The 27,898-nt window shown below is 45.5% G+C and overlaps 1 protein-coding gene and 1 pseudogene across 1 annotated transcript in view; one reads left to right on the top strand and one right to left on the bottom strand.

Annotated features, from left to right (window-relative positions):
- The window catches only part of LOC135905121 (potassium/sodium hyperpolarization-activated cyclic nucleotide-gated channel 1-like), a 111,637-nt gene that overhangs the window by 28,312 nt on the left and 55,427 nt on the right, over positions 1-27,898 (bottom strand). Inside the window, exon 8 of the mRNA XM_070532325.1 lies at positions 26,743-26,883. Coding sequence (XP_070388426.1) covers positions 26,743-26,883 — 141 coding nt within the window. The remainder of the gene's footprint in view (positions 1-26,742; positions 26,884-27,898) is intronic.
- On the top strand, positions 15,302-18,385 carry LOC135905120 (lysosomal cobalamin transporter ABCD4 pseudogene; annotated as a pseudogene).

The raw sequence follows: 27,898 nt of genomic DNA, 5'->3' as shown, positions 1-27,898 counted from the left end.
ATAACTGTTTTTTAATTTGTAGTGGGAGGAGATGTCTAACACGATAAATAACATAAATAGATCTGGCCATTTTTAGTCTAATGTAGTTTATATGATCACTCCAACCCAAATCGCTACGAAAAAACACTCCAAGGAACCGGCAACTATGAACTTGCTCGATGTTTGAGTCATTAAAAAATAGTTTGATGTGATGATCTAATGGTTTGTTTTTTGGATGGAAGAGCATAAACTTTGTTTTGTTTACGTTTAATTGAAGTTGATTAACATAGAGCCAAACCGCTAACTCCTCAAGCCAGGTATTACATTGGTGTTCAAGTACTTGGAGACTGGAGCCGGAAAAAAAGAGATTAGTATCGTCGGCATACATCAGGATATTAGGAGTTAATGGAATGTTTACAATGTCATTAATATAGAGAATAAATAAAAGTGGTCCCAGAATTGAACCCTGAGGGACACCGAATTTTATCATACCAAAACTGGATTTTACATCATGAATCTGAGTGTACTGTATCCGTGCAGTTAGATAACTTTCCAATAGTGAATTTGCCACTCCACGGATCCCGTAAGTTTTTAATTTGTGGAGCAGTATTGTATGTTGCACAGAATCGAAAGCTTTGCGCAGGTCGAGAAAAATTCCAACAGAAAAAAGCTTAGTTTCAAAATTGTTAATTATAGAGTTTTTAATATCTAACAGAGCAGATTCTGTTGATTTACCGGCCTGAAAGCCATACTGTTGGGGGCAAATAAGATGTTTAGCTTGTAAGAAATTGTTTAGTCGCCTATAGAGTATACGCTCAGCTAACTTCGAAAACAGAGGCAATACCGAAATAGGACGGTAATTATTTGGGTCATTTTTGTTGCCTCCTTTGAATAAAACGGTAACGCGCGCGACTTTTAATTTGCTAGGGAATACACCAGAAAGAAGCATTCTGTTACAAATATGCGTAAGAGGGCCAGCAATAATATTTACAGCACATTTGATAGGAAAAGCAGCAACTTCGTCATCTCCAGGTGAGCAGGTGTTCCTGAATGAATTAATGATAGAAATAACTTCATCCACTGAAGTAGGGGACAAAAATATAGATTCAGTAGTGCAAGAGGGTAAGTATGAGTCAACAGACCGAGTTGAATGACAGCTAGCAGAGGGTCGGTATGCTCCGGCAACTAAAAAGTGTTCATTCAGCATATTGGCAAGTGAAACTCCAGCATAATTCACCCCATTGACTTTCAACTCAGAGGGAAGATAATTCTGCCTGTTCCCTATAATAACGTTAATACCTTGCCAAAGTAATTTAGGATTGTGTAAGATTGACGAAAACTTATTTATATAGAAAAAAGATTTAGCTTTCTTTAGATCTGAGTTTAATTTATTTCGAAACTTCTTAAACTTAGCTAAATCATCCGGGCATCGCGTTTCTAAAAAACGAGAGAACATTTTGTTCTTTTCTTTAATTTGTTTCAAAAGTGCCCCTGTCATCCATTCTTTTCTAGCCTTTCTATGTTTTCTTATAGTTTGAGTTGGGAACGCAGCGTAATAGCATTCAAGCAGCTTCTGAATAAATATATCATAAGCACGGGACGAGTCATTTTCACCATATACATCTACCCAATTAATTGTCGACAACAAGTGACAAAATCTGGAGATGCTCTTTTCATCATTAACTCTACGAGCGTGAACGCGTTTATTCAATTTGGTCGTATCAGGAAAAAGTGAAAAGAAAGGTAAGTGATCACTAATTCCAGAAGAAAAAACACCGGATATGCAACCCTGAGGTGGGAAATTAGTGAAGCACAAATCAATTAATGTTTCAGAGTGCAAGGATATGCGAGTAGGCAATTTAATAGTGTTGTCACAACCATTAGACAGCATTATTTCATTCAAGTTAATCTTCAGAGCGTTATCCTCCAAAAAGTTAATATTGAAGTCACCTAGTACAATGATACGCCAGTTGTTTTGGTTAGCAAACTTCAGAAAACAATCAATGAAGCGAAAAAAATTGTCAGAATTTCCTTGAGGGGGGCGATACACAACCATAATAGTAACTCTATGAAAAACAATGCAAACAGTTTCAAAATCAGTACAAACAATTGAATAATCCGACAAGACCTCAAAGCACAAATAATTTTGCACATATAAAGATACACCACCACCACGCTTTCCATCTCGAAATACTGAAATGGGCTTGTAACCAGCAAACTCGCTGACATCTGCATTTGAGGTAAACCATGTTTCAGTGAAGGCAATAAGGTCAAAATTAAAGTTCAGTTTAGTTAATTCAGCTTCTACTTCTTCCGATTTATTTTTTAGGCTTTGACAGTTCAAGTGGTAAAGAGATAGTGTGTTGCGAGGATGGTAAGCACTATCCTTTAGAAAGTCGGTGAATGACTCGGCAGTAAAATAAGCCATTTTTGAGCAGGTGTACTGCGCAGTCTCGCAGCAACAGTGATTAAACCATCTTATCAATGTCCTCCTCACAAGCGATCCTGATGGCTCGTGCACCAGGTTGCTTTCGAGCGTAGATCTTTCCTTCCTTTGACCAGACGAAAGCGTACTTCATTTCCTTAGCCTTCATTTTAGCTAGCCACAGTAAATTCCTGCTAGAAGCCGTCAGGTTATCAAAGAATCGAATGTCATCTTCGCATTTTTTGCGCTTTGAAATCCAGTCTGATTTTGTGGATCGGTTGGCAAAACGGATCAAAACCACAGGCACCTTGTCTGGTTGAGATGGAAGGCGGTGTAGCCCTTCAATGTCATTTGCTGCAAGTGTGGGCACGTCAAGCTTTACAGCAAGGCTGTTTACTTTGCTCAGTAAATCTTCATCATCTGTCACAGGCATTCCATGTATTTCCATGTTTTGCCGCCTACTGTACTGGCTCAGGTCGTTCAATTCCTGACGCAGTTTTCGAAATTGCTGACCGTCCTGGTTTGCAATTTTTGCAATGTTTGCAACCAAGTTTATGTCCCTATCCATACCAAAAAATGTCATCATTGTCATTGTCAATGTCAGTGTCATCATTGTACCAATCTCATCAGCATAAACGTAGGTACTGAAACCTAGGTGAACGGGGATTCTGCTCAGTAAAATATTAAATAATACTGGTGAGAGTACCGATCCCTGAGGCACACCTCATGTTTGCCTATGTTTACTAGAAGAATAGCCGCTTCGAAAACAATAGAATTCCCTGTCTTTTAAAAATTCATGCACCCATGCTACAATATAGCATGGAAAACAATGGCTCTGTAACCGATTTGTTAAAATTGTGTGTTCAATGCCGTCCTAGGCCTTACATATATCTAAGGTAACTAAAGCCGCGTATTGTTTTTTCTGTCTGGCGATGTTAATTCGGCTTTCAAGGTCTACCATGTGAGTGCCATATTGAATAGCCAGATTGAAATCCAATTTGGCAAGGACTCAACAATTGATTTTCGACAATAAACTCTATTATATGTCTGAGAAGCACTCTTTCAATAAATTTCACTATGTTTGATGTCAACGCAATTGGTCTGATGTTGTCGATAGTGTACCCTGCCCCTTTGCTTTTTAAGTAACGGAATAATTTTGGCGATCTTCCATTCTTGTGGAATCCATGCATTACTAACAGAGTAGTTTACCAAGTTCAGAAGCTCACGTGGATCTTCTTGAAAAAAAATCTTTAACATTGAATTTGTTATTCCGTCCTGGCCGGGCGCTGTATTTGGCAACCGTAACATAACTTGTGCGACTTCCGAATAGGATATCTCTATGTCGTCCGAAAATGCAGGAGTAAAAATAGAAGTTTGAAGGTGCGTTGCGAACCGGCTCTCGAATCTTTTGGCCAATAGCTCTAAGGACTCCTGCATTTCCTGTGAGGTATAGACGATTGAGCCTACATTAACGCTCATTGGGAGTTTGTTTCTAAAACGAAGGTAATTAAATAAAGCACGCTTGTTATTGGAATTAGATAGATAATCGAAATGCTTTTTATCGTACTCATCTTTTGCGTGTTTAATAGTACGTTTGAAGGTTGCCGAAATAAATTGATAATCTTTCCAATATTGTGGGCTCTGATTATGTAGAAGTCTCTTCCAAGCAGCTTTCCTTCTTCGATAAACTCGTGTGCGCTCACTGTTGCACCAAGGACAAGATGGAGAACGCTTAGCGGTCTGAATTACAAATTCAGACTGTTGTCGGGACATCTTTAACGCTGAACAAATATTCAAGCCAGTTTCTTCGTCATTGAGTTTTAGAATTGGGGGCCCAAGCGGCTTGGGGCCCCAAGAAAATTGCGCGCGACAAATGCGCATGCGCAGAACCCAAGCCAGTCTTGGGTTCTTGCGTTCGCGTTAACCCAAGACCCAAGAATCGAAAACTAGCGTGGGCCCCCAAGCCGTCTTGGGCCGCCCTCGCGGGTGACAGCGATGGCGTACAGCAGATGGTCGCAGAGCAAACTTTATTTACTTCGACTGATTTTCGCCATTTCACGCGGGTGAACTCGCAGTTTTTTCGCAGCGCGTCACAAGAAAACACCAACTAAGAGCACTTGGCTTCGGTTGGCTTTGCTTGGCTTAGAATCGCACACTTAATTCGTAATGCTAACAGGTACTAACACAGTTTCTTACATTTTATTGTTCGTTCTTTTTGCTCAAAAATGCATTCTGTTTGTTTTCACTTGGAACAAAAGTGGTTCATTGTTTTTTCTTTCAAGTACCTTTCTATTTTCCACACTGCGGCGCCCCGAGCGCTCAACCCAACGCTGTCTGCGTTCGACCCAATCCTCAAACTCTGCTGCTCACCTAGACCCAAGAGCAACCGACGCAACGCGGCTTGGGGGCCCGGAGCCTTGCGCCCCCAATTCTAAAACGCTCTATTACTATTAGATGCAATGGTGGAGCGCAAGCAGTCTTTAAATTTTTTGCAATTCACAAATATTCTGCCGTGTCGTTGAACTGATGTTAAAGGGCATGCAATTTCAAAGTCTACCGGGAGATGATCACTGTTTGTACCGAAATCAATCGTAGCCCAAGATGTCACGGTGACACTTGTGCTAGAAAACGTCAAACCTAACACTGAGCGAGATTGCCCACGGAGAAATGTAGGTTGTCTGACATTAAGGCATGAAAGATTTTTATCTATGGTCCAGTCCCATAGACGTGTCCCACATGCATCTGTTTTGTAACCCCATGACACGTGATGCGAGTTGAAGTCTCCAGCAAGGACGACTTCTATTTTGCAGCTGGCAAGCGCACTATCCAATTGGTACGTACTGTGCACGCCCGTAGGGAAATAAGCATGTATAATCGAAAATGAACGGCAGCCTGGGATGCTAGGGTGCACTGCCGAAATTTAACATTCTGGAGACATTAACCTGAAAGCTAATTTCGCCTTATGACAGAATTTAGATGATAACAAAATCATTACACCATCTCTTAGTGAAAGGCGATCTAATCGAAAAAATCGAAAATCTTTAAAATGAACATTTTTCTCATAAGTAAGCCAGGTTTCTTGTAAGATTCTGACATCAGGATTAAGATGAGTTGTAAAGCAATTTAAGTCGGTTGAAGCAGAGAACAAGGAACGACAGTTCCACTGTAGCACTTTTAAAAAATCTATGGTGATGATCTAATTGATATAATTACTTCAGCGACTACCTTCGCAATGAACTTTCTTGGATGCCCGAATGACAAATCGGATTACCTTTTTGTTTTTGGTACAAGGACAAGAAGCAGTTACTGGAGACCCAGTTCGCTTTTGCGGCCTGGTATCATGACACGTTTCCATGTCGACCTGCGAGTCTGACTGAGGCGAAGAACAACGATCGGATCCTTCAAATGTTGGGCCCGATGTGGTACTCGGCGCTAGGACTGAACTGGCTACCTGTTCTGCGGCGCAAACAATCGATTTGGTGATTGGTGTGGCAGCTGTTTGCAACAGCTGTGTCATCTGCGCAGCAAACACTTGGGAAATGCATTCGGTAACACTTGTGACAATATATTGCATAGCCTTTTTCATTGCTTTTTCTACTGCTGATCCAATGAGTTTCGACAAGTTGTCTTCCTGTAAAGTAGATTGCCTCGCAGTGACGCCAGCGTATCCAAAGGCTCTTTCCTTGACGACTGCAATAGCTTCTCGCTGCGAAGATCGTCGCCCGTCAATTATCTCGAGTAACTGCATTTCGTTAGCTCTAGCCGAGCAGTTTCCATAGTGAGCGGTATGGTTTCCTCCACATAGGCAGCACGTTTCGGCTTCAGCTGTGCATTCATTGGGAGAATGATATTCACCACAGGCGCGACAGCGTCCATTTGATTTCCAGCCTCCTGCACTATGGCCAAAACGCCAACAGTTCCGACACTGAAGTGGACGGGAAGCGAGAGGTTCCGCTCACACACTTCATCATCCTCGGCTTCCAGCGTTACTAGCGCGGGCCAATACAATATCTGCGTAGACTGTGCAAAAGCTAGGTGCAAGCGGAAATTCAGTGTTGCACAAAAGTAAATGCTTCCTTTTTTTTTTTGTCTGGTAAGAATGCGCATTCATACCCTGCTTTGCAACTGCACAATGCGGTCTCCACTACACGGCCCTTGATCCCGACCTCGCGGAGAGGAACATTTATTCCACCTGTTTGCAGCACAAGGGCGGCGAGAGTGAAATTGTCCTCATGCTGTTCCTTTACGCTGCATATTCGGACGGGGTCAGCCTCACACACTGCCTCTCCTTCTGTTAGCAATCGTGACGTGCTGAACTGCTGGTCAACGAATTGGTTGGTGCTAGAGACCGACAGCGTCACTGAAAACGAGATATGGTGATCGTAATTACGAGTCGAGCAACCGATGCACACTGGGCTTGCAGCGTGCTCACTTGACATCACATCAGTGACCAGGGGCGTAGCCAGGTGGGGGGGGGGGACCTTTTGGGGCTTAAGCCCCCCCCCCCCCGAAATTTTTTCGTGTTTTGATGCACCGCCGACCAAACAACATGCGGCGCCGGAAATCACTCTGGATTTTGTCTAGAATATATTTTTCACGCACGAAAAGACATTTCTGCGCGATGATTGTGAACTCGGGCTGGATTTCGTGGCAACGCCCATGCACCTGGAGTCACATAATGCGAAGATCATCATCCGGGCACAAAGTTTCAAGGGTGCTTTGATGGCGAGCGGGCTCCTCGCGGCATTTCTCAGAGGCCGCGGTATCTACAGAACGTATGGATTTCACTTCCGAAATTTTATGGGCGTAAAGATCACATAAACTTTTGATGTGAAAGGTGCATTGGCATTTCCAAAGTCGTGCTTTACAGTTTCAATTCCGGATTTTTGTGATTTTAATGTTCTTGTAAACATTTGACGCCAAAGCTGCATTGACTTTTCTAAAGTCGCACATCGGACCATACGACGAGTCAAGCCAAGTCAACACACTATCAGACAAGTTGGCAAAGCACGCAGCGAGGTCCAATGAGACGAAGCGTTGTGATGGTTCATTTGTCATTTGTGCCGTCATGTCACAGAAAAGAATATCAAAAATTTTTTTTCACCTGCGCCAAAGCGTCCATGTCAAGACGCTAAAGCCAGCAAAGGTAACTTCGTTCTTATAAATTTTCTCTACTTTGTCTTTTATTCGCAAGGACACATTGAGCCTCTTCAATTTTCTTGTTCTTGCTACCCGCGGAGATGCCAGAACCAGCCAGAGGTCATGCGTTTTTCACGTGTTGCCCTGACAACTGCGCGGCGCACATTGGTGCGCGTTAGTTTTTCTCTTGCCGAGTGGACTTTGGCCTCAGTGAGCTTTGAACGCTTTCTGGCTAGTAGACGACAAAAAGAAGCAATGGTCGCTCGCCGCCACCATAGTGGGGACTCGACAGATTGCAACCCGTTAGCTTGACGGTATCACCATCATATCGATCTTATCGCAACGTCTACGTAAAGTATTTTATCTCGCCAGTGTAGGCTAACAAGCAGCATGCATATGGTTCTCTGTGGACCAAGCGTCACCACGTCTTCTTCAATATTCCTTGGGTAGCAACATAAGGTGCCCCAAGCAGGCATTCAATTGTGGCCAGCATGCTTTCCTTTTCGTTTCTTCATTTCGATGCCCCCGCCCCCCCTCACACACACACACACACACACACACACACACACACACACACAAAGACATTGTTGCGGCGCAGTGAATTTTCTCATGGTGAAAGTTCGATTTTGTTCTTATGCGAAATGTAATGGGCCACGGGACTTTTCAGTTGCCGGATACTCTTCTTATATTGTTGCGATACAATTATATAGACACTCAAGGCGCATATTTGCCGACGCCGTCGCCGTCATATTCCGTATGAAGTCGAAGGGCGACAGCATCGTCAGCGAGCGCCGCATGCTGTATGTGCGAGTGAAAGCGCCAAGGGGGGGGGGGGGGGTGAGCCGACGATGGTGGGTCATTCTTGCGTGCGCAACGGAGAAAAGCGAGGAGGAACCGCGCCGCCTTCCGTCGCGCGCGATTTTTCGACGCAGTGGAGGGAGGGTGAGCGGGCCTTAGGATTCTGTGATCTAAAATTTTGGGGTTTTATGTGCCAAAACCGCTTTCTGATTATGAGGCACGCCATAGTGGAGGACTCCAGAAATTTCGACTAGCTGGGGTTCTTTAACGTGCGCCTAAATCTAAGTACATGGGTGTGTTCACATTTCGCCCCCATCGAAATGCGGACGCCGTGGCCGGGATTCGATCCCGCGACCTTGTGCTCAGCAGCCCAACACCGTAGCCACTGAGCAACAATGACGGGTGTTCTGTGATCTGTGAATTTGTGATTGCGCAAGATGTTTATTTGCCTTGTTTCACGCATTATACAGGGTGTTATCACAAACTTTATCCAGATTTAGGAATATGCCGATGCACTTTAACACGACGCGACCAAATGCATGTTGCTCACTTTGGTGTGCAGTGTGTCAGGTATACTGAAAAAATTTTGCGCCAAAAACACAACACACACAAGGCAGTGGAAGCCTTGGAACATTGGAACATTGGAACATTGGAAGCCTTCTACATCAAGAAAGCGGGTCCTAACTGTGTTAGCGATACATCGGTTTTTCTTTACGAGGCTGAGCTGAAGTTTCTATCACGCCTACTTTGATAAAACTATGTACTCTATGTTGCCTTGTACGCATGCGCGGTGTTTTGGAAGGCTATATATGTCGAGTGCTTTCACCCTCATTAAACAGTTGAAGTAGCGCCCGTGGTGTTGTCGTCTTTATTGTGTGTGTTGTGTTTTTTGGCGCAAAATTTTTTCAGTATGCAAGATCACCAACTAGCCCAGCAGTTAACTCTTCTAAAGTGTGTCATGCTATTTTTGTATTTTGTTTAATTAGATAATTAGTGAAGATTAAATACTAACCTCTGAAGCAGCGAAGCTAGGGAAAAAATTCCATTAGAAAGTTGCAGAGCGGTTTGAAAAACGTCCGAATAAACAGTTTCTGTCTTTCTATCTATTAAGTATTAGTATTTTTCAGCTCACTGCGGATTCCCTGTAACATAAAAAAAACAGCCTGACACGCCTGCTTGCGCGTCGTGATTGCACTGCTCCCAAGCGTTATGCGCACAAACGGCTACGGGTGCACTGCCGTTTAAACAGTGACAGGGCAGCGACGCAAGCCCTGTCGCTTTTTGGCTGTTCGATTTAAGCTTGCAACCGTTATCTCCTGCGCTGCGTAAAGCGACTGACGGACGTGGTGGTGGTGATAGGTGGTAGTTCCAGACAGCGATAAACAGACTATCGTGCATCGGCTGTTAAAGCGCGGTCATTTTCGTGACGCCTTTTTCCAACGAGGAAAACGCAGACATGATCTTTGCCGTAGGAGCTGCAGGCGGAGGGAGACGGCAGGCTGCAAGATTATTTCGAAGCTGGCACCCGGGTACGTGACCGAGCCTAATGACAATATTCAACACCTACGAGTCGCTGAAGCAAGCCAGCAGCTTTACAAGAAAGAGGCAGAGAGCTTCACTCATAAATAATGAGGTTCGCTACAATGTTTTGTTTTTCATGGCGGCTAACTCGCACGCTAGCACGCGCAGCGCGAGCTCACAGCTCGGTGTGTCCAACTCAACTGCCTGGATGATTTTGAAAACAGCTGGACTGCACCCCTATCATATGACGTAATGTGGTATTAGCACGACGGGGCCCCAGCCCACAGCTGCAGCCAAGCACGAGCATGGCTTAATGTTACCTTCTCAGGGCAATGGATAGGTTGAAACGGGCCTGTACTATGGCCGTCAAGGTCATCCGACCTCAATCCTCTTGACTTTTGATTGTGTGGCTATATTAAGGATCACTTATACACGACGGAAACGACGACTCCAGAAGGCTTACAGACGAATATAACTGAAGCCTGCCACAGCATTTCACCGACGGTGCTCAAGGCAGCGACAGCAAGCTTTGTCAGAAGATCCCAGTGTTGTATCGCTGCAGAAGATTACCTCTTCGAGCGCTTGCTGTGAAAGCGTATGAAAAATAAACGTAAATTCAGTGAAAGACTGCATCAGGTGAGTTAGGATACTCTTATTCTGCCCTTTCAGCCTTCTAAAAACTGAGTTTTTTTATGTAAGGATGTTCAATTTGCTTACCGCTATCGCGAAATGACGGACCTGTTACTTCCGGCAGCACAAGCGATAAGCGTTGTGTCTGACTGACGCTATAACAAACTTTTGCGAGGGGAGCACAACACTGGCGTAAATTGCACAGCCAATGCCTACGTGGCTGCCTTGTCGCGTTTTAAGCGGCAGCGCGCCTGTGGCTGTTTGTGCGCGGAACGTTGGGGAGCAGTGCAATCATGACGCACAAGCGGACATGCCACTCGGTGTTTTGTATTTCGCAGGCATCATCAGTAAGCTTAAATACACTAATACTTAATAAATATATAGGAAGACAGAAACTCTTTATTCGGACGTTTTACAAACCGCTCTGCAATTTTCTAATTAGAATTTTTATAGCTTCGCTACTTCATAAGTTGATTTAGTAATCTAGACTAACAATTTAATTAAGCAAAATAGAAAAAATAGAGTGACACATTACATACAAAAGTGAGCAACATGCACTTGGTAGCGTCGTCTTAGAGTGCATCGGCATATTTTTTAACTCTGGCTTAAGTTAGCTGAAGCACCCTGTATAAAGTGACTTTTACGTAGATACGTAGAATTATTGGATACTTATACGTATATTTAATTATCTTGTTGCGAGGTATTGTGCATACATGCAGTGAGCTTTGTTTCCAGAGACACTTTTTTGCTTTTTATCAAGCTTTATCTTCGCAATTTGTGTATTCAATTGTACTTCGCGTTTTTAACGTATATTTTGCAAAACTTCTGCTTTTATACGGTATCCCTGTTGCGACTACAATTTCGGTGCAATTACAATACACGACTGGTGACAGCTGCTCCTGCGCAATACACTGGAACGAAGAACAGCGTCATTGTGATTTTTCCTTGGCCGTTGCATACGTACAACAATGTAAACAAAGTTCTTGAATGACAAAGTTTCATTAGAATATTTGTCCTCAACTTGTTCATTTCACAGCCTTTACATTTATCGTATCAGCGGTATGCACTGCTTTGCTGGTTTTGCACTGATATAGTTCTAAAGTTCATGTGATATTTTCTTTCTTATTGAACAGGCAAACGATATGGAAGCATTGATATCCGTTATTTCTGGCCCAATTTTTGGGACATAAGAATATATTCTTTTACGAAAAAATACATATTTTACCTGTCTTGACAGTGCGCGCGCAGCGTCCAAAAATTCGTTTGCAGCAACTTTGGCAATGCCAATGCAGTTATTATTCATGTATTTCATCCCTCGGAAAATCCTGTGAGGAAGCCAAGCTCCAACGTAAGCGCCCCCCACCCCCCCCCCACCCCCCCGATCGAAATTTCTGGCTACGCCACTGTCAGTGACAATACCCTGTGCAGAGAAGCGCAAATAGTGCAAGCATGGATTGAGGACACAAAAATATAATCGGTTAGAGTTCCACTTAATAAGATATACTCGTGATAAATCATCGTCCCGCGATAATTCTGGCGAAAGTGGCACGCCGCACTCATCACGACGAATGCTCAATAGTGCATATGGCTGCCTTTATTAAAGGTCATGCGAACTTGATAAGCAATATCAAAGCATCATATGCGTCGCCAATTTAATTACGCGCTCAAAACTATAGGGCGAAGCATTGTCGTGATACATGCACGGCAATCAACGCAAATCGAAGTCTTACCTCTCAGCCGCACAGAGTGCGTGCAAAAGCAAGAGATAGGTGCGCGCAATCACACTTGCCTCGGCAAACATAAATGTACACGAGATGTGCGAGTGCTTCGAGTTGCAGATTACTGGGTAAATTTCATAACAGCTCCCATACGCGCGAGTGGCCTCTTCACTCTCGTCGTCCACGGCGCCGCGAGCACACACCCCAACGAGAGTGGACGATGCCGTACGTTGGCCCGCAACTTTGTTGGCCTGCACACCGGGTTGCTTTGCAGCTAACGCACACATTAAGCACTTGCAACACGAAAACAACGATGGCGGAACTGGCTGAGCCACTGCAGACGTCGAACACTTCGCAATCGGTATCACGTGATGACGTTTACTGCGTCAAGGAGAGATTCTGGCAGACGACGCCACGCTATGTCCTCGACGGCAATTGCACACGTCCCAATTAACAAAGGTTGCGGGAAAAACGCGATACAGAATAAGCCTATCGCACTGACATCTGTCGCATGAAGGTAATGGAGTACATTATCGGCATAGAAAATTATGAACCACATAAAACAGCAATGTCCGAATCAAGGAACAACATGGCTTCCCTAACTTCCACGCGACTTGCGGAATATTACCGTGATATAGTGTGAGATGTTGACGCTGAAAGCCTGATAGATTGTTTATTTTTAGATTTCCGTAAAACTTTTTCGACACTGAAAAACCCTCTCTTCTCATTTACAAACTCAAGCAGGTAGGCATAGATCAAAACGTTATTAGATAGATTGAAAATTACCTGTCCGAGTGCACGGTCGTACTGAGTGACAAAAAGTCACGGTACGTGGATGTTATTTTTGCTGTTCCACAGGGTTCAGTTATGGGACATATCTTATTTTTTATTTGTAATAATGACATTTCTGCGGGTATTTCGTTACCCGTACGACTGTTTACAGACGACCGCGTTGTATATAGAAAAATTAAAGTTGAACATGATTTGACAGTTTTTCGGAATGATTTGGAGAGGGTTTATAAGTAGTTAAACTAACGGAATATATATCGTAACACTAAAATGTGCATTTGTGTTTAGTTTATTAAGGAAAGGAAGCCACTTATGAATGAGTACATTATCACTAACGATGCGGATAAGCAAAGTCGATGCTCAAAAAATATTTAGGTGTGGCATTTTCTGCTGACTTCTCCTGGAGCGAACTATATAAATGAAATAGTCGCAAAAGCTGACGTAGCCCTGAACTTTGCCCTGCGAAACTTAAAATGTCGCCAGTGGGAATTAAATCAGAATGCGTGTACGTAACATGTGTAAGACAGATATTAGAATATGTTTGCCCCATATGGTTTCTACCGGAAACCACTTTAATTTCTTATATACAACCTATCCAAAACAGGGCGGCCAGGTTTGTCATGGGTCGATAAAGAAGAACGGAGAGCGTAATCATAATGGAGCAAGATTTGAGTTGGAGACCACTGTCGTTGCGACAAAGAAAGTTAAGGTCAAAGCCATTTTTTCCATATATCCAGTAATGAAATTGGCATTAACAAAGAAACATAAAAAAAAACTATTTTACATTTCCAACCGAGATCATCACGTCCTTAAAGTACGATACCAGCCGAGGACGCACTCATTCGCTCACTCCATTTTTGCGAAGAGCATCGTGGAATAGAACAAGCTGCCGAAGTGCAAGTGTGTTGCGAAAATGTAGACTTGTTATATCCCTGACGTAACCCCCCCCCCCCCCCCCTGCTACAATGCCTACTGGCAATGCGGGGCAATTCTTGAATAAAGGGTTTCAAAATATATGGTCCCTACGAAAAAAACAAAATATCATGCGTTTCTTAAGTCCCTTATCAAATTATCCCACATGCTGCTCGAACATGCGGCGTTTTATATGGGATTCCCATGCAATCTTATGGGATTTCGAGTATGGGCGTTATGGGACATGCAGGTCTCATTGAAAGGAGGCCCTGAGCGATATATCATGAAGAAGAGAACGTTCATGATGTCGTTGAAATATCGTGCAAAATTGTCATCTCGCAGAACTACCTTCGCCGGATTTCGTCGAAATTCTCACGCGGTAATTGCGGGAGCACCATAGCATCTGCTGCGTTTACAGAACGCTTCTCCTGCGGCGTACGCTTATTGTGAAGATTGTTAAATTGCCATCCTAGAAACGCCGCAATTATTTTTCTATATCGGGAGGCGACTACATTACAGAATCAATCGTGATTGAAAGGCCTACCACAGTTTTTTTCTTTTTTTTTCGCTATTCAAATCGCTAACAAACAACGCGCCTCGGGGGGAGGCTGGCGCGCTGCGATATCTCCGCCCTGCGAGGTCTCACGGTGTTTGTTGTTAAGAGACAAAGGTCGCTGATAAGAGAGACTGCTTTTGAAAAGCCCAAGAGAATATCCGCAGGCGTTGGTGTTTGGAATGTCGGCCATGCACGGCTCCTGACGTGCGATATGTGCCGCCGAACACTACAGTCCTCTTTTATTTCGGAATCCACCATAATTAATTTATTTCCTTATCAGTTTTCGGTGGCGGCGCCAAAGCTCTCCAACATGTTTAATTCGTTCGTTCGCATAATAAAGCTTTCTCCGCGCTTAGACACTTCTGCAGCCTTAAAATCGCTCAATAGATATTACATCACGCCACACACACCCATATATATATATATATATATATATATATATATATATATATATATATATATATATATATATATATATATATATATATATATATATATATATATATATATGTGTGTGTGTATGTGTGTGTGTGTGTGTGTGTGTGTGTGTGTGTGTGTGTGCGTGCGTGCGTGCGTGCGTGCGTGAACATGTTCTGTCAAGCAGACCTACGTAGTTTCATTGTCCGTTGTAGTTCCTCCGAATTCGTTCAGTTCAAGTACGAAACTCGCGCCTTCGCCGCTCGACCCAGCGCTATTTTTCGCGAACCTCGCAAGATGTCGCGCCAACCTCGCTACCGGGGGTTTTAGCTAGCGGCAAAATGCGCAGATTCCTTTTTTTTTTTTTTGCTGCGCTTTTGCGCGGCCTCTAACGGAAACAGGTTTCGCCATCGCTGGGCGAAGCCGGCAACACCGGTAACGCCGGCGTCTCTCCACCGAGACGCGCGTGTTTCGCACATGCGACGGCAAACCTCGAGTTTGAGCACGCCACGAGGGCTCCGCTGTTTTGGTTGTGGCATCGATTGAGAACTCCGAGGCAGACGGAGCGTAGAAGTAAGTGAACGGCCACCACGACCGTGCGCCTGTGAGTACCGCAAGCGGAAGCGACACGAAGGAAACCGCGCAGATCGCAACGTGAGCGAGCTTTGCACTTTGTACGGCCGATACACCAACACCGGTGCTTCCTCAAACTGCCGGCACCGCGCGTCACGTGGTGGCTGGCGCGCTACAATTTCTCCGCCCTGCGAGTTCTGACCGCGTTTGTCGTTACGAAACAAAGGCGGCTGATAAGGCCGACTGCTTTTGAAGAGCCGAATATCCGCGGCAGTCGGTGTTTGGAAATGGACATACCGCGATTTAAGGCCATGCCGGCCAGACGCGGCTTCTGAAATGCGATAAGATATGCGCCGCCGAAAACAATCGAACATGGTTCGTTCGTATTCATTGTCTCTGCCCGAAGATAGCGCGGACGTGAGCACTGCATCCTCGACTAACAGCGGAGCATTCGAACTCCGCCTTGTCGGCTCGAGTCCCCGCCGCCGGCGCCCCGTGTTCGCCGCGATGCGCAGCGTCGGCTTCAACGCCCTCCTCGTGAGGCGCTTCTGGAGTCTCTGCTCCCTTCTCGTGAGGGACAAGAAGGCGGCGCTGCTCCTCGCCGGTTTGATGTTTTTCGTCGTAACTTACGAGTTCGTCTCGTATCAAATGGGCCTCACCAACAGCCGCTTCTACTTGGTGCTGGGGAACAAAGACCTGCACGGATTCTGGATCCAAACGGCCCTCGGTCTCAGTCTCGTTTTCGCCATATCCAAGACGAGGGCTCTGCGCACTTTCCTGGCGTCGACCACAGGAGTGCACTGGCGCAAGATCATCACCAAGCACCTGCACGGGCTCTACTTTGCCGACAAGAATTACTACTGCGTGAACATCTTGAAGGAACTTGGCGGAGACCTGGACAATGTCGACCAACGAATGACGCAGGACGTCGACCGCTTCTGCAAGGCTCTGGCAGACGCCCTGCCGGCTGCGCTGATCGCTCCGTTCACGACGGCCTACTACAACTACCAAGCGTACGTGGCCACCGGCTGGATAGGTCCGGTCTCGACGTTCGTGTTCTTCGTCGTGTTCACGGTGCTCAACAAGTTCCTGATGGCGCCGGTAGTTCCGCGCGTCTACCAGCAAGAGAAGCAAGAAGGCCAGTTTAGGCACGCGCACGCGCGCGTCAGGGACCACACCGAATCCATAGCCTTCCTGGACGGGGACCCCGTGGAGGAACAGAATGTGAACGCCGTATTGGACGACGTGGTCAAGGCTCAGCAGTCCGTCGTGAACAGGCAGTTCCCTCTCGCCTTTGGCGTCCACCTCTTCGACTACACCGGCGCGATCCTTAGTCTGCTGGTCATCGCTGTGCCCATCTTCAGCGGCGTGTACGATTCGCTGACGCCGCCGGAACTGGCATCGCTCATTAGCAAGAACGCGTTCGTGTCCATCTACCTTATCAGCTGCTACAGCAGCCTCGTCGACCTGTCCGGCAGCGTGGCTGTGATCGCGGGAAACACGCACCGTATCGCGGCCCTTAGGGAAAAGCTGGTGGCATTGAGCGAAGAGCTACGCGAATTGCACGCCGCCGCCGACGCTCCCGACGACGACAAGCACCCGATGGAAGAAGGCACCAGTGACGACGACTGTCCCACGGTAGAGCTCCAAGACGTGACGTACAGTTCGCCGCGAGACGGTAGCGTGCTCGTCGAGAAGCTAACGTGGAGACTCGACTGCAAGCGGACGGCGCTCATCACGGGACCTAACGGAAGCGGCAAGACCACTCTGCTGAGAGTCATCAAGGGCCTGCGGAACGTCGACTCCGGAAGCGTCCACGTGACCAACTTGCAGTCTTTGGCGTTCTTCCCGCAGCAGCCGTGGCTGACGGTGGGAAGCCTCCGGAAGCAGCTCCGCTACCCCTTTCCTGACCGTTGTCGCAAGGGGCTCGAGGAGCTGGACGACGAAAACAAAGAAATGGTCTCGCTTCTGGAGCTCACGGGCCTTAGGAACCTTCTGAACAGCGCCAACGATCTCGACAGCGAAATGGACGCCGCGTGGTACGACACGTTGTCTCCCGGAGAACGGCAGCGGCTCAGCTGGGCCCGACTGCTTTACGCACGGCCAAGGATGGCACTGATGGACGAAGCGACCGCCTCTATAGACTCGGAGCTCGCGGATAAGCTCATAGCTGAATGCCGTAACAGGGGCATCAACGTAGTTGCCATCTGCCACAAGGGATGCTGGGACACTGATGCGGTGCTAGAGTTGCGAGGTACCGACGGCTACTGGACGGTCTCGTAAGGGGGCGACGTAAGCTGGAAAATGTGCTAGAAAGGATCGAGTGAAATGTGCATGTGTGCGATCGTGTGAGTGTTGTATCCTATCGGCTGACGTACTTTTATAATGGACAAGACGAACATGGAACGGTTTTAATATAGATGGACGTGAGAACTTCTGTTTACGAGATAAATATTTCTGCTATGTATCTTTCTTATTGTCGTGTGCACTGCAAGTATGGCCGTTATGTTCTTTCATAATTATTCGTGAGAGCCGAAAACAGAAACCAGAAAATGTATTTAAAGCCGCCAGGAATATCTCATTACTACCTAGAGTTTTATGATGATTCCTGACTATAGGCCTCGTCATCAAGCGGCAACAATATTAGAGAGTTATAGCTCAGCGAGCCAGCGAGCCAGTGGGCCCAGCAAGCCAGTGTAGACACCAGTGCGCATGCGCGGTAAAACATGCGCAGTGTTGTCGACGCTGGCTCGCTTAGCTATAACTCTTTTATTATGCAACTGTGAATGGTGAAAAGGCGTGACTGGTTCTTGATGGAAAAAAAAAAACGATCTCTTGACGGCTACACAATCGTAACCAGATCTTCGTAATTTCCGAGCATATAAGGAACCCTTACGAACAAAATAAATCTGCGCGTTTCTTTCCACATTTTCATTTGCCTTCTTTGACAAGGTATATTAAAGAAAAACAACGCCTTGAAAAACTTTGAAAAAGCACCGAAAATACTGCACTGCTGGCTTCGGCGCTATCGTGGGCTTGGCGACTCCATCAAGGCTTGCCTCTGCTCCTATAATACTGTCGTAGTTCGTGCCCCAATTCCGCGTTACCAATTTATTGTGACTGAGGCATTAGTTTTCGCGTAATTATTCGGGTTGAAAGGTGAACTGTGAAGATTGATTGAAAAGCAGCATGGTCATCACAGACATATATAGCCGCCTGCAGACTATGTTTTCTTTCGTATAACTATAATGGCAACTCTACAGAGAATAAGAAACTTAAAAAGAAAAAAAAAAGCGCGTACTACGAGAAATTTCTTTTATACAATATAGACGTGAGGAGGAGAGTAACTACAATTCACTGGACGGCTCCGCAAACATTTTCGCAACGAGGAGCGGCTGGCGCGTTTTCTTTACGAAGCGCTCCGGCGCGCGCGCCACTTCGTGCGGACCCAGATATCGCGTCTTATTTCTTCCTAGAACTGTTACTCGGATCATAGGAGTGAGTTCGACGACAGATTGACTACGTATAAGCCCGCAGGCTGTGACCACCGTTGCTTTAACGAGTTTATCTACGGGTAACATGCGATCCACCAACCATCCCGCCATTTTCTATTGCGGTGGTACACTGACTATACCACTCTGACGCCGTGGCTTATCGAGGCCGAGGGTACATCGGGCTAGAATATCCGAAATTATGCCACCAGCCGTCACCGTATATGTTCGCTCTATACGTGATATCTGCGATTATTTCTACCGTGGAGGTACTGCCGACTGCAGTTCCTTATTCTATATGTATCGCAGCGACATATTCCAGAAGATTAGATTTCGAACTTATGGCGTGCGCATCGTAAACAGCGAACGTGCTGGTTTACATTTTTTTTTTATACGGGTCACAGCAAACCTGAAGCGTTACGGATATATGCCACTCGCAGGGCTGAACGGAGTTTAGTATTATAGCCTTGGTTATACATATATACGTCTTTCTTGTGACCGGCCTCAAACTTAATGCGCTTAATGTATCCTCGTCCAACAGCACTGGAACTGCGGCAACCCCATTCGGCATTTGTGTACCCATTTATGACAAACGAGTCGATATTGCCGACGATAAACTAAACACGATAGCGCTACTTTTAGACGCGGCCAAACGGTACGAATGGCTCGAAGAATCAACCGCAGGGCATTAACATGCTCTCTGTTCACAAGCAAATTCGAACATCCTTTGCGAGCCAACAGTGCGCGATAGATACCGCGCACCACCGCGTTTACTCGTGTGAGCGAGTGGCACGCATCACATTTCAGCGTTCACAGTGGCACCTAATGCACGTTAAGCTAACTGTTGTTAGTTAGTGCTGTACCGCAGGCTAGGGTAGAAACTTGGACCCCTCCGTCCAAATCATCTTTGGATGCGCCGTAAAGGCACACTAAATAGAAGCAATAAAGCAGCGTAGGCTGATATATTATTACTTGGCAACTGTATTATCCTTGATTGTGCCGTAATGGCTTGACTTTTAGATAGAGAAAACGAACGCCAAAGTTACATTTCACGAATTTCGCGCCGAAAACCCAACGCTGGTAGGTCAGTGGACGTCACTGATTTCAAAGCATTAATCGGGTGTTCGGGCCGCGTAAGAAGGTTCTAAGCTTGCTACACGTATAGCATGTGGTTCCTTTAGAACTAAAGCTTAGGCCGTTTTAACCGAAAAAAGATTATCTAGGTTCGAGACAGGAGTCGCCTTCAAAATCCATGACATCAATTAAGGAAATCTGGTGCGGGACCTCCAAGGTGGCGGTGCCATAGCCTTTCGTTTCTGCGTCTTTTCTGGCCGTTCCGCGCTTCCTCACACGGTAGAAATCGCCTTTTCGGTATTGACGAAAAATACTTTGTTTGACGTTTCGCACAAGCTAGCACATCCGGGTGTTCCTGCCACGGAATATCTCATTGTGTCTCGCTTTGTGTGGCCGCGCTTGAATGCTGATATACGCCACTGTGTTCGCGCTCGTATAACGCTCTTGTCAGCGAGCCAAGGTAAAGGCACCGGGCGCGAGACGAGTTCGCACCGGCGACGCGCTTATGAGGCAGCGCCCCGAATGTAGCGGTACGTGACATGGCCTCTGAGATTCGCCACTTCCGCGCGCGCACCTCGGAGGCTATGCATGTGACGACGGGGCCGGGCGCAGTGCTATAGAGTTATTGCATATGCTACTCTAGTAACAGCAACTCCATAGGGCGCAGCAGGCGCACCTACCAGCTAGCTATACGTTTGTCGTTTAGGTTCAGACACTTACGTTTTGCGTTGCCGAAATACCACGTAGAACCAAATCCGAACAAACATGCTGCTTTCTTGGATGCACACTCGAACATGAATGAAGCCGGTCAGGCCATTCAGTTAGTTCGATGGGTTTTCATCGCGGCCTCACACATGGAACAGCGGCAAGCTTGGATATATGCGCGCTTTGCATACGCAACGGTACGCACATTTCCGACGCTGCTTTGCCGTTGTCTAGTTGTTCTATAACATAAATAAAGCAGACGAGTAAACTAGCGTTAGCTTCGTGTTCCATGTAAACTGTGCATTCACCTCCGCAGGTGTGAGGGCACCGAAGGCGAACACGCGTGTATGCAGTTGTCATTTCCTCTCAGCGGCTCAGCCTTTTCTTTTTTTTTTCTTTTGGGGCATGTCTTATACTGCCTCTCGTTTTGCAGCTCTGGAAGCGTCTGGTACACGACTTCGTGCGCCTTGCGTCGACGGCGAACGCCAGCGCAGCCGCGCGTAAATGTAGTACATGCACCAGCCGCAGCAGCTGGTTCTTTCTGGTCGTGCTAAACTCCAAAATAGACAAAGATTGAGGATTGACCTCGTTTGTAAGGCATAAAACTCGCCGAAGCTACGCAGAATAAACATGCTCACAGAACGGGAACACGCCTATACATGTGCGATCAGCGAAGCAGCACAAAAAAAAAAGGGGGGGGGGAATAGAAAAAGGAAAAAAAGACGTCCGTCGCCTTTTGTCCCTGATCTTTGTGCTGCTTCGCCAACCTACACGATTAAATACACGACAGTGACGACCTGCACAGCTAAGCACCTGCAAAATAACCGCTCAAAATCCACGTCTTAGGTTGCCGCACTGACTTTTGTTTGCGGGTGCATTTAATTGCATCGCAATTTGCGCTCGTCTTCTGCTTTGTATAACGCCTGTGCACCTGATGTCACGAATGTGACCTGCTTCGTACAAGCGGCGACATTTCTAAAAAGGCAGACATGCGAAAATTCGTTTTTTCGGTTCATCAGCTACGCCTTCAATCCCGCAGCACAAAATCATTGGAATCGGCGTGTTCGCCATCGCCGCTTCGTCTGTGCACGACACGCTATGGTGATCTTACTGCTGTCATTAGCTGCGCTGTTTACCCGTGCGCTAGCTGGCTACGACAGTTTGGTACTAGCATGCTACTAATGGCAAGCTACAGCGTGTTACTACATTGTTCTACAAGTGGAAAATGCGAGGGATCTACAGAGACTTGCTGATATAAGTGGCAACGCAGTGACGAATCTATAGGGTTTAAGTTTAGCACAGAAATCTCGAATGACAATCTCTAACGAAGAGACGAGTAATGTCGTGGGTTCAATTCAACAGGAAGCGCATACCCATTTGTCAAGGAATAAAAATAAAAAATACTTGGGTGCATATATAAACGAAGGAAAGACCTATTCAAGCGTCCACCGAGATAATCTATTAAAAACTGAAAGGGTAGCGGAGTGCAGCAATAATAAAACATACAGCACTTTGGGGCCACCAGGTAGTATGACAAATTTGGAAAAATCTCACGGTACCAGCGCTAACCTTCGCAAACGCAATTCTGTGCTATAAATCAGAAATCTGTGAGGGTTGGAGATTAACCAGAGGGGGGTAGGCCGACTGGTTTCGGGGGTCCACGGTAAAAGCTCAAATGATGCATAGCAATGGGACATGGGCTTCTTTTGAAGTCAGAGAAGCACGGAGCAAGCTTTGTTTTGAAGAAAGACTAAGAAACATGGATGAAAAGAAATGGCCGGTTAAGTGCCCAAATATATGTACCTCGAAGACGTGAACACAGAATAGATGAAGAGGTCAAGAAAGTTGGAAACCCAGTAGAGGGTAATTGAAAGCGTAGACAACCAGCAGTCGTAACAAACCAAGTGGGAGAAAGAGAGACGGCAAATTCGATGCACGGGATGGAAACAAAAAGAAAAACCATGGAGGTTTACAAAAACCGCAAGAAAAATTGGGAAGTAAAACCTGCATGATAACGTAAAGGGCAGAGAACAAAAAAGATACAGGAGCAAATATACGCGCGCCAGGATGAGGCGTGTGTGTGCTGCTGAAAAAAAAAAGAAGAAAAGAGAGAGAAAGCAGGCCAGAAACGACTCGGCACATGGTAATGGTATATGCCAAGATGTTGACCCAGCAGCGAGACCCGTACCGGAGGCCTTGGGATTCAAAGATGGTTAACGGCTTAACCGGTAATCAGTCGAGGCAAGTAGGAGACGATTAGGGTATGGGTGTAAGGAAAGCAGGAAAGTTACTGATACAAACTGGGTAATTGCAAGTGTAGGTAATAGTACAGTATAGTGACAGATGTTTTAAATACGATCTAGGTGAGATAAACGAAAGATATAGATAGCGATGGATGTAGTAAAACCTTATTTCAAGAAGCCTAGGGTACTACTTGTCCCCTCTCCGCTTCAAAGGGGATTCCGGTAAACATCAACGTATGGTAGCGCCTTACGACGGCGGCGCGGTGTCCATGCACCACCATCCCGTCCTTCAACCCCAGCGGTTTCTATTGGCCGGGGACCATTTCGCCACGGTTCACATTAACATGGTCGGCACTCCATCACCTTGCCAAGGCCACAGGGACTTAATTTACGTCGACAGATTTTACTCCGCGGCTTAGGATATTAGTAAATCTATCACCGACATTATTATACTTAACATCTTCTTGTGTCTCCTCCTATAAGGTCAAACTTCTTGGCTATTTCACATTCATACGAACTAAGTTTGAATATTGCTGCATAGTTTGGGATCCTCACACTAAACTTAACATTAAAAAGTCAGAAAGGATTCAGCGAAAACCTGTCAGGTCTCTCTACTCTAAATTTAAGCACACTGATCCTCCTTTTGAACTCATGAAAGCTGAGAACATTGAACTACTTGAATCGAGAAGAAAGAATGTCGTCTGAAGTTTTGAAACTTACTTCTTAACGGTAATATGGCTATTGATCAGACCCAGTTTCTTTCCCCATTGTCTACAAGACCTATGCGACATTACATAACACACTTTCTAACTCCTTACTTTGCAAGAACAAAAATTTATGTTTTCCTTTTTTCCGCGTTCTGTGTCCGACTGGAATAGCCGAACAGAACCTTATGACGCACTGTACGACTTGACGATCATGTCTTTTTTGTGTTCTTTCCTCGGGTGCTATCACACGTATTGTTGTTGTTCTTTTTCGTGTGTAATACAGATATATTGTAAATTGTATTTCCCGTCCTGCTTGGACCAGATTTGTCTGCAGTATCTAAAAAACAAATAAATTTATCACGGAAAGCACACCGGCCACCGTAGCAACAGCGTTCCCTGTCGAGCTGTCCTATCCATTATCGTATAACAGACAGGGGACGACAGTTCGAGTCATCACTTTTTACCTTGCTCAACTCATCTCACTTGCCTGATTTCCTCACAGACATGTTTTAATATATATATATTTTATTTTGTAGCCTACCATCCTATCCTAACTTGCCGGGACCTACCGCCCGATAGCTGTAGCAACAGCCTTCCCTGTCGAGCTGTCCTATCCATTATCGTATAACAGACAGGGGACGACAGTTCGAGTCATCACTTTTTACCGAGCTCGTACACCTTTTTTGAAGTGAGTCGGCTAAGCACAGCGGCATATCATCCGCAAACAAATGGTCTCGTCGAGCGTTTCCATCGCCACCTCAAGTCTGCCCTCACTGCTCGTGAAACGCCTTTCCAACTATAGCTAACGTTAGCCATACAGATCTTATCTCATGAATGCTGCATGACACAAGGGCACTTTCGGCTAAACCCTTATCTTGTTTCTCGGTTTTGTTGTGAAATTCCAGTAGATGAACGAACGAGGAGATTTATTGCTGGCACATTGAAGAGCTTCAAGACACTCGAACTTGTCAAGTGTTGTTCGCTGCAGCTGTAGTTATCGGTTTCACCCTGCAGAGATCCTCACCAATTGTTCTTTCGGGAGCTTTATTCTCGTGTTCGTACTGAACTGAACCGAAAGAAATGCTGCTCTTTGAGGTACCTGCTGGCTGCCCCACTAACTTATCAGTCTGACACAAAAGTCACCTCACGCAAACAAAACTTTCTCATAGCAGATAAATGCTTTTGAGATTCAGCATCAAATAAGGAAACGAAAAGAAAACAGTTCTAAACAATTGTGCAGACATTTAGTAGGCTCCCGCCAAAAATATCAACAGCTGAAAACGGATAACTAGAGACCCGCCATAATTTTACATATTCAATTTTTAGCTGGTGCTGAGTATCTCCAGAGACCGCTCAAGAGAGGTGCATAATAACATTGGTATAACTAATTGCGTGTTCTAGAATTTTACACCACATACTTTTTAGGGCTGTCGCTTCGAGATGTAAATCCTGCAGACTATCCTCAAACATCAGAAGCAATGGACATTCATCCAACTGCCTGCTAACCCGACATTTTTTATTCGAAAAATATTTTTATATCTTGGATATGAAACTTCATAACATACAACACGGCGAAACTGCGATGTCGTACGTGGTACGGTGCTCCGTACACGCTTGTAGACAGCTGCCAGAAAAAGCCAATGCTGCGCCGAGAGTCTAAAATTTCTCATGTGCCGAGTGAATGTTGCCGCACCTGGCCCTATAGTTTACAGTACGGTGAGAAAGTTGCATCTTCTATTTCAGCGGACCAGCGGAGCGGAATTAGTGAAAGTTGGCCCCGGTGCCGGAAGGCCTGCAGATGTGACCACACGAGAACATCCACCTTCTGCACACCAGTGACGTATAGCTGTAATTTGACCGTAGTGTCGTAGCCATACTAAGCAGCCACAGTTTGACACTAGGCAATTTACAGGCTGGCTACAAGCGCACAGAAACCATTCGTTCGAGGGCAAGCCCATAGCGTGTAGGAGACCGGTATTAAAATCCATTTGGGGAACAAATCACAGGTTTATTAGCCAAGCCGTAAGGCTCACGTATGGGCCGCACGGATCTCAACGATTTTTGTTGAAGTCCGTGCAACTGAATAAATCTGCAACGTTTCCCTTTGAAAACCCCCCAACCATATAGACGACCATCAGCCCTTTTTCTGCATTGAACACCTCTTCCTCCCACTTTTGTCGAACACGAAGCTTGCTAGTTTTCATCCTTTTCTTTTTGTATTAGCTTTTATTACTGTGTTTGCTAAACAAACTAGCCTTTTTGCAAGCTTTGTGAGGCCATCTATCCTTAGCAGACGCCTTGGTTATCATTGCCTCGATAGCTACACGACAGTTGGCCTGCACAGCGGTCCGTATCCCACCTTTTTTCATTCTTGCATTATTAACGCACCGTTATGCTGATTAACGTGTAGGGCATAACTCGGAGGTTAATGAAGACGTTTGAGAAGAAGTTAAGGGCTGCGCGACGAGCGACGGAACGAAAATTTATACGCGTAACATTAGGAGACAAGAAGAGAGCAGTGCGGATTAGAGAGCGAACGTGATAGACGATGTTCTAGAGAACATTAACAGGAAGAAGTGGAGTTGGGCAGGCAATAGCATGCTTAAGGAAGATCACCCGTGGTCTACTATCATAACAAAATGGGTGCAAAGGAAAGGGAGTCGAGGACGGCCGAAAATTATAGCTGGCGCGACCTAAGTGGGACATTTGCAGGCATGAGATGGGGTCAGCTGGCGCAAGACAGGGGTAATTGGAGATACCCAGAATATGCCCTAATCCTGCCATTGGCATTGATGATATTGGTGATAATGACTATGATGTCGCACAGACTATCCCAAGGGCACGTTTTGGTTGTTATCGCTCTGCACGCAGCGTGCTTGAGTTAACGAACGGCTTTGGAGATCCGCGTCCGGGCCTTTGTGTTATACCATTGCGACATGTGCAAACGCGGATGCTTCCGTAGCAAGGTCGGTTCTCGGCGAGTAACGTAATCTGACGATTGCGCAACCCTGCGATACGTGCACGAGCCTGCAGATAACGAGAGAGAGAGAGAGAGAGACACTCACCTCCCGCAGCGTGCCCGACAGCGAGGAGAGGATGTCCTTGTCGTGCAGGGACATCTGCTGGGCGTTCAGGTGCGACCTGATGCGCGCTCGCAGCCACTCGGGCAAGTCGTAGTAGCTCATGAACTCCTCGACCTCTTGCATCTGCGTTCGTCACAACACCTGTCATTCAAATGAACGGCTTTATTGGTTAGGCATTAGGTAAACGGCATGCATCCCGTAGCAGACGAACAAAACGCCGCACACTCCGTTTCATCAGAATCAGTCAACGCAGCGCTGGCTAGAGACCTCCCTTACTTCTCGCATTCACGGCCCCAACATATATATATATATATATATATATATATATATATATATATATATATATATATATATATATATATATATATATATATATATTGTTATTACATCACAAGAAGCCAACAAACACTGACACCAATGACAACGTAGGGAAAATTACTTGTGCTTAGTAAATGAAAATGTAATAAAGAAACGATAAACTAATAGAAATGAAAGTGGATGAAAAAACAACTTGGCAAGTTGTTTCCCGTTCGTCTGCGTTGCCGCAGCTAGCTCAGATGAAAATGTACAAATTCTGAGTTTGTTCGAACTTGTGGTGCTTAACGCGTGGTGAATTACCACGTGGTGAACGATCTGTGAATTCAATTCACATATCATTAAGTAATAGTAGCACCAGGGTAATGGAGCTCTTAAGCGTTGTAAGCGCGCGTGCGTACGTGCGTGCGTGCGTGCGTGTGTGCGGTAATTGTTACCGCGTGGTCTTGTCATGAAACAAATAATGAATAAATAAATAAATAAATAAATTGTAAGGAGGCAGACGCTCCCCTAGCTGCTTATTACGTGAAGGGCTGAGGAAGAAGACCCGTGCCATGATTTGCGTGACACACTGTGTTGCAGGCTAACACTATAATGCCTTCAAGCAGATATCGTTCTTATGATAAACCTCGTTAAGAAATAAATAAACAAACAAATAAATAACATAATATAATCAATCATTAATTAATTAATTAAACATTAGGAAAGCATTATTTTTTTCATTGTGTTTTAGGCTCAAACACGATGTTACCAATTTCGGTTGTTCACAGCTACAACTCTGTTAGCGTTAGTGTTAGCCAATGTTTTTTAAAGCATTGCTTGC

The sequence above is a fragment of the Dermacentor albipictus genome, chromosome 1, assembly GCF_038994185.2.
Source record: "Dermacentor albipictus isolate Rhodes 1998 colony chromosome 1, USDA_Dalb.pri_finalv2, whole genome shotgun sequence".
Lineage (NCBI taxonomy): Eukaryota > Metazoa > Arthropoda > Arachnida > Ixodida > Ixodidae > Dermacentor > Dermacentor albipictus.
This window is presented reverse-complemented; position numbering and strand designations above follow the sequence as displayed.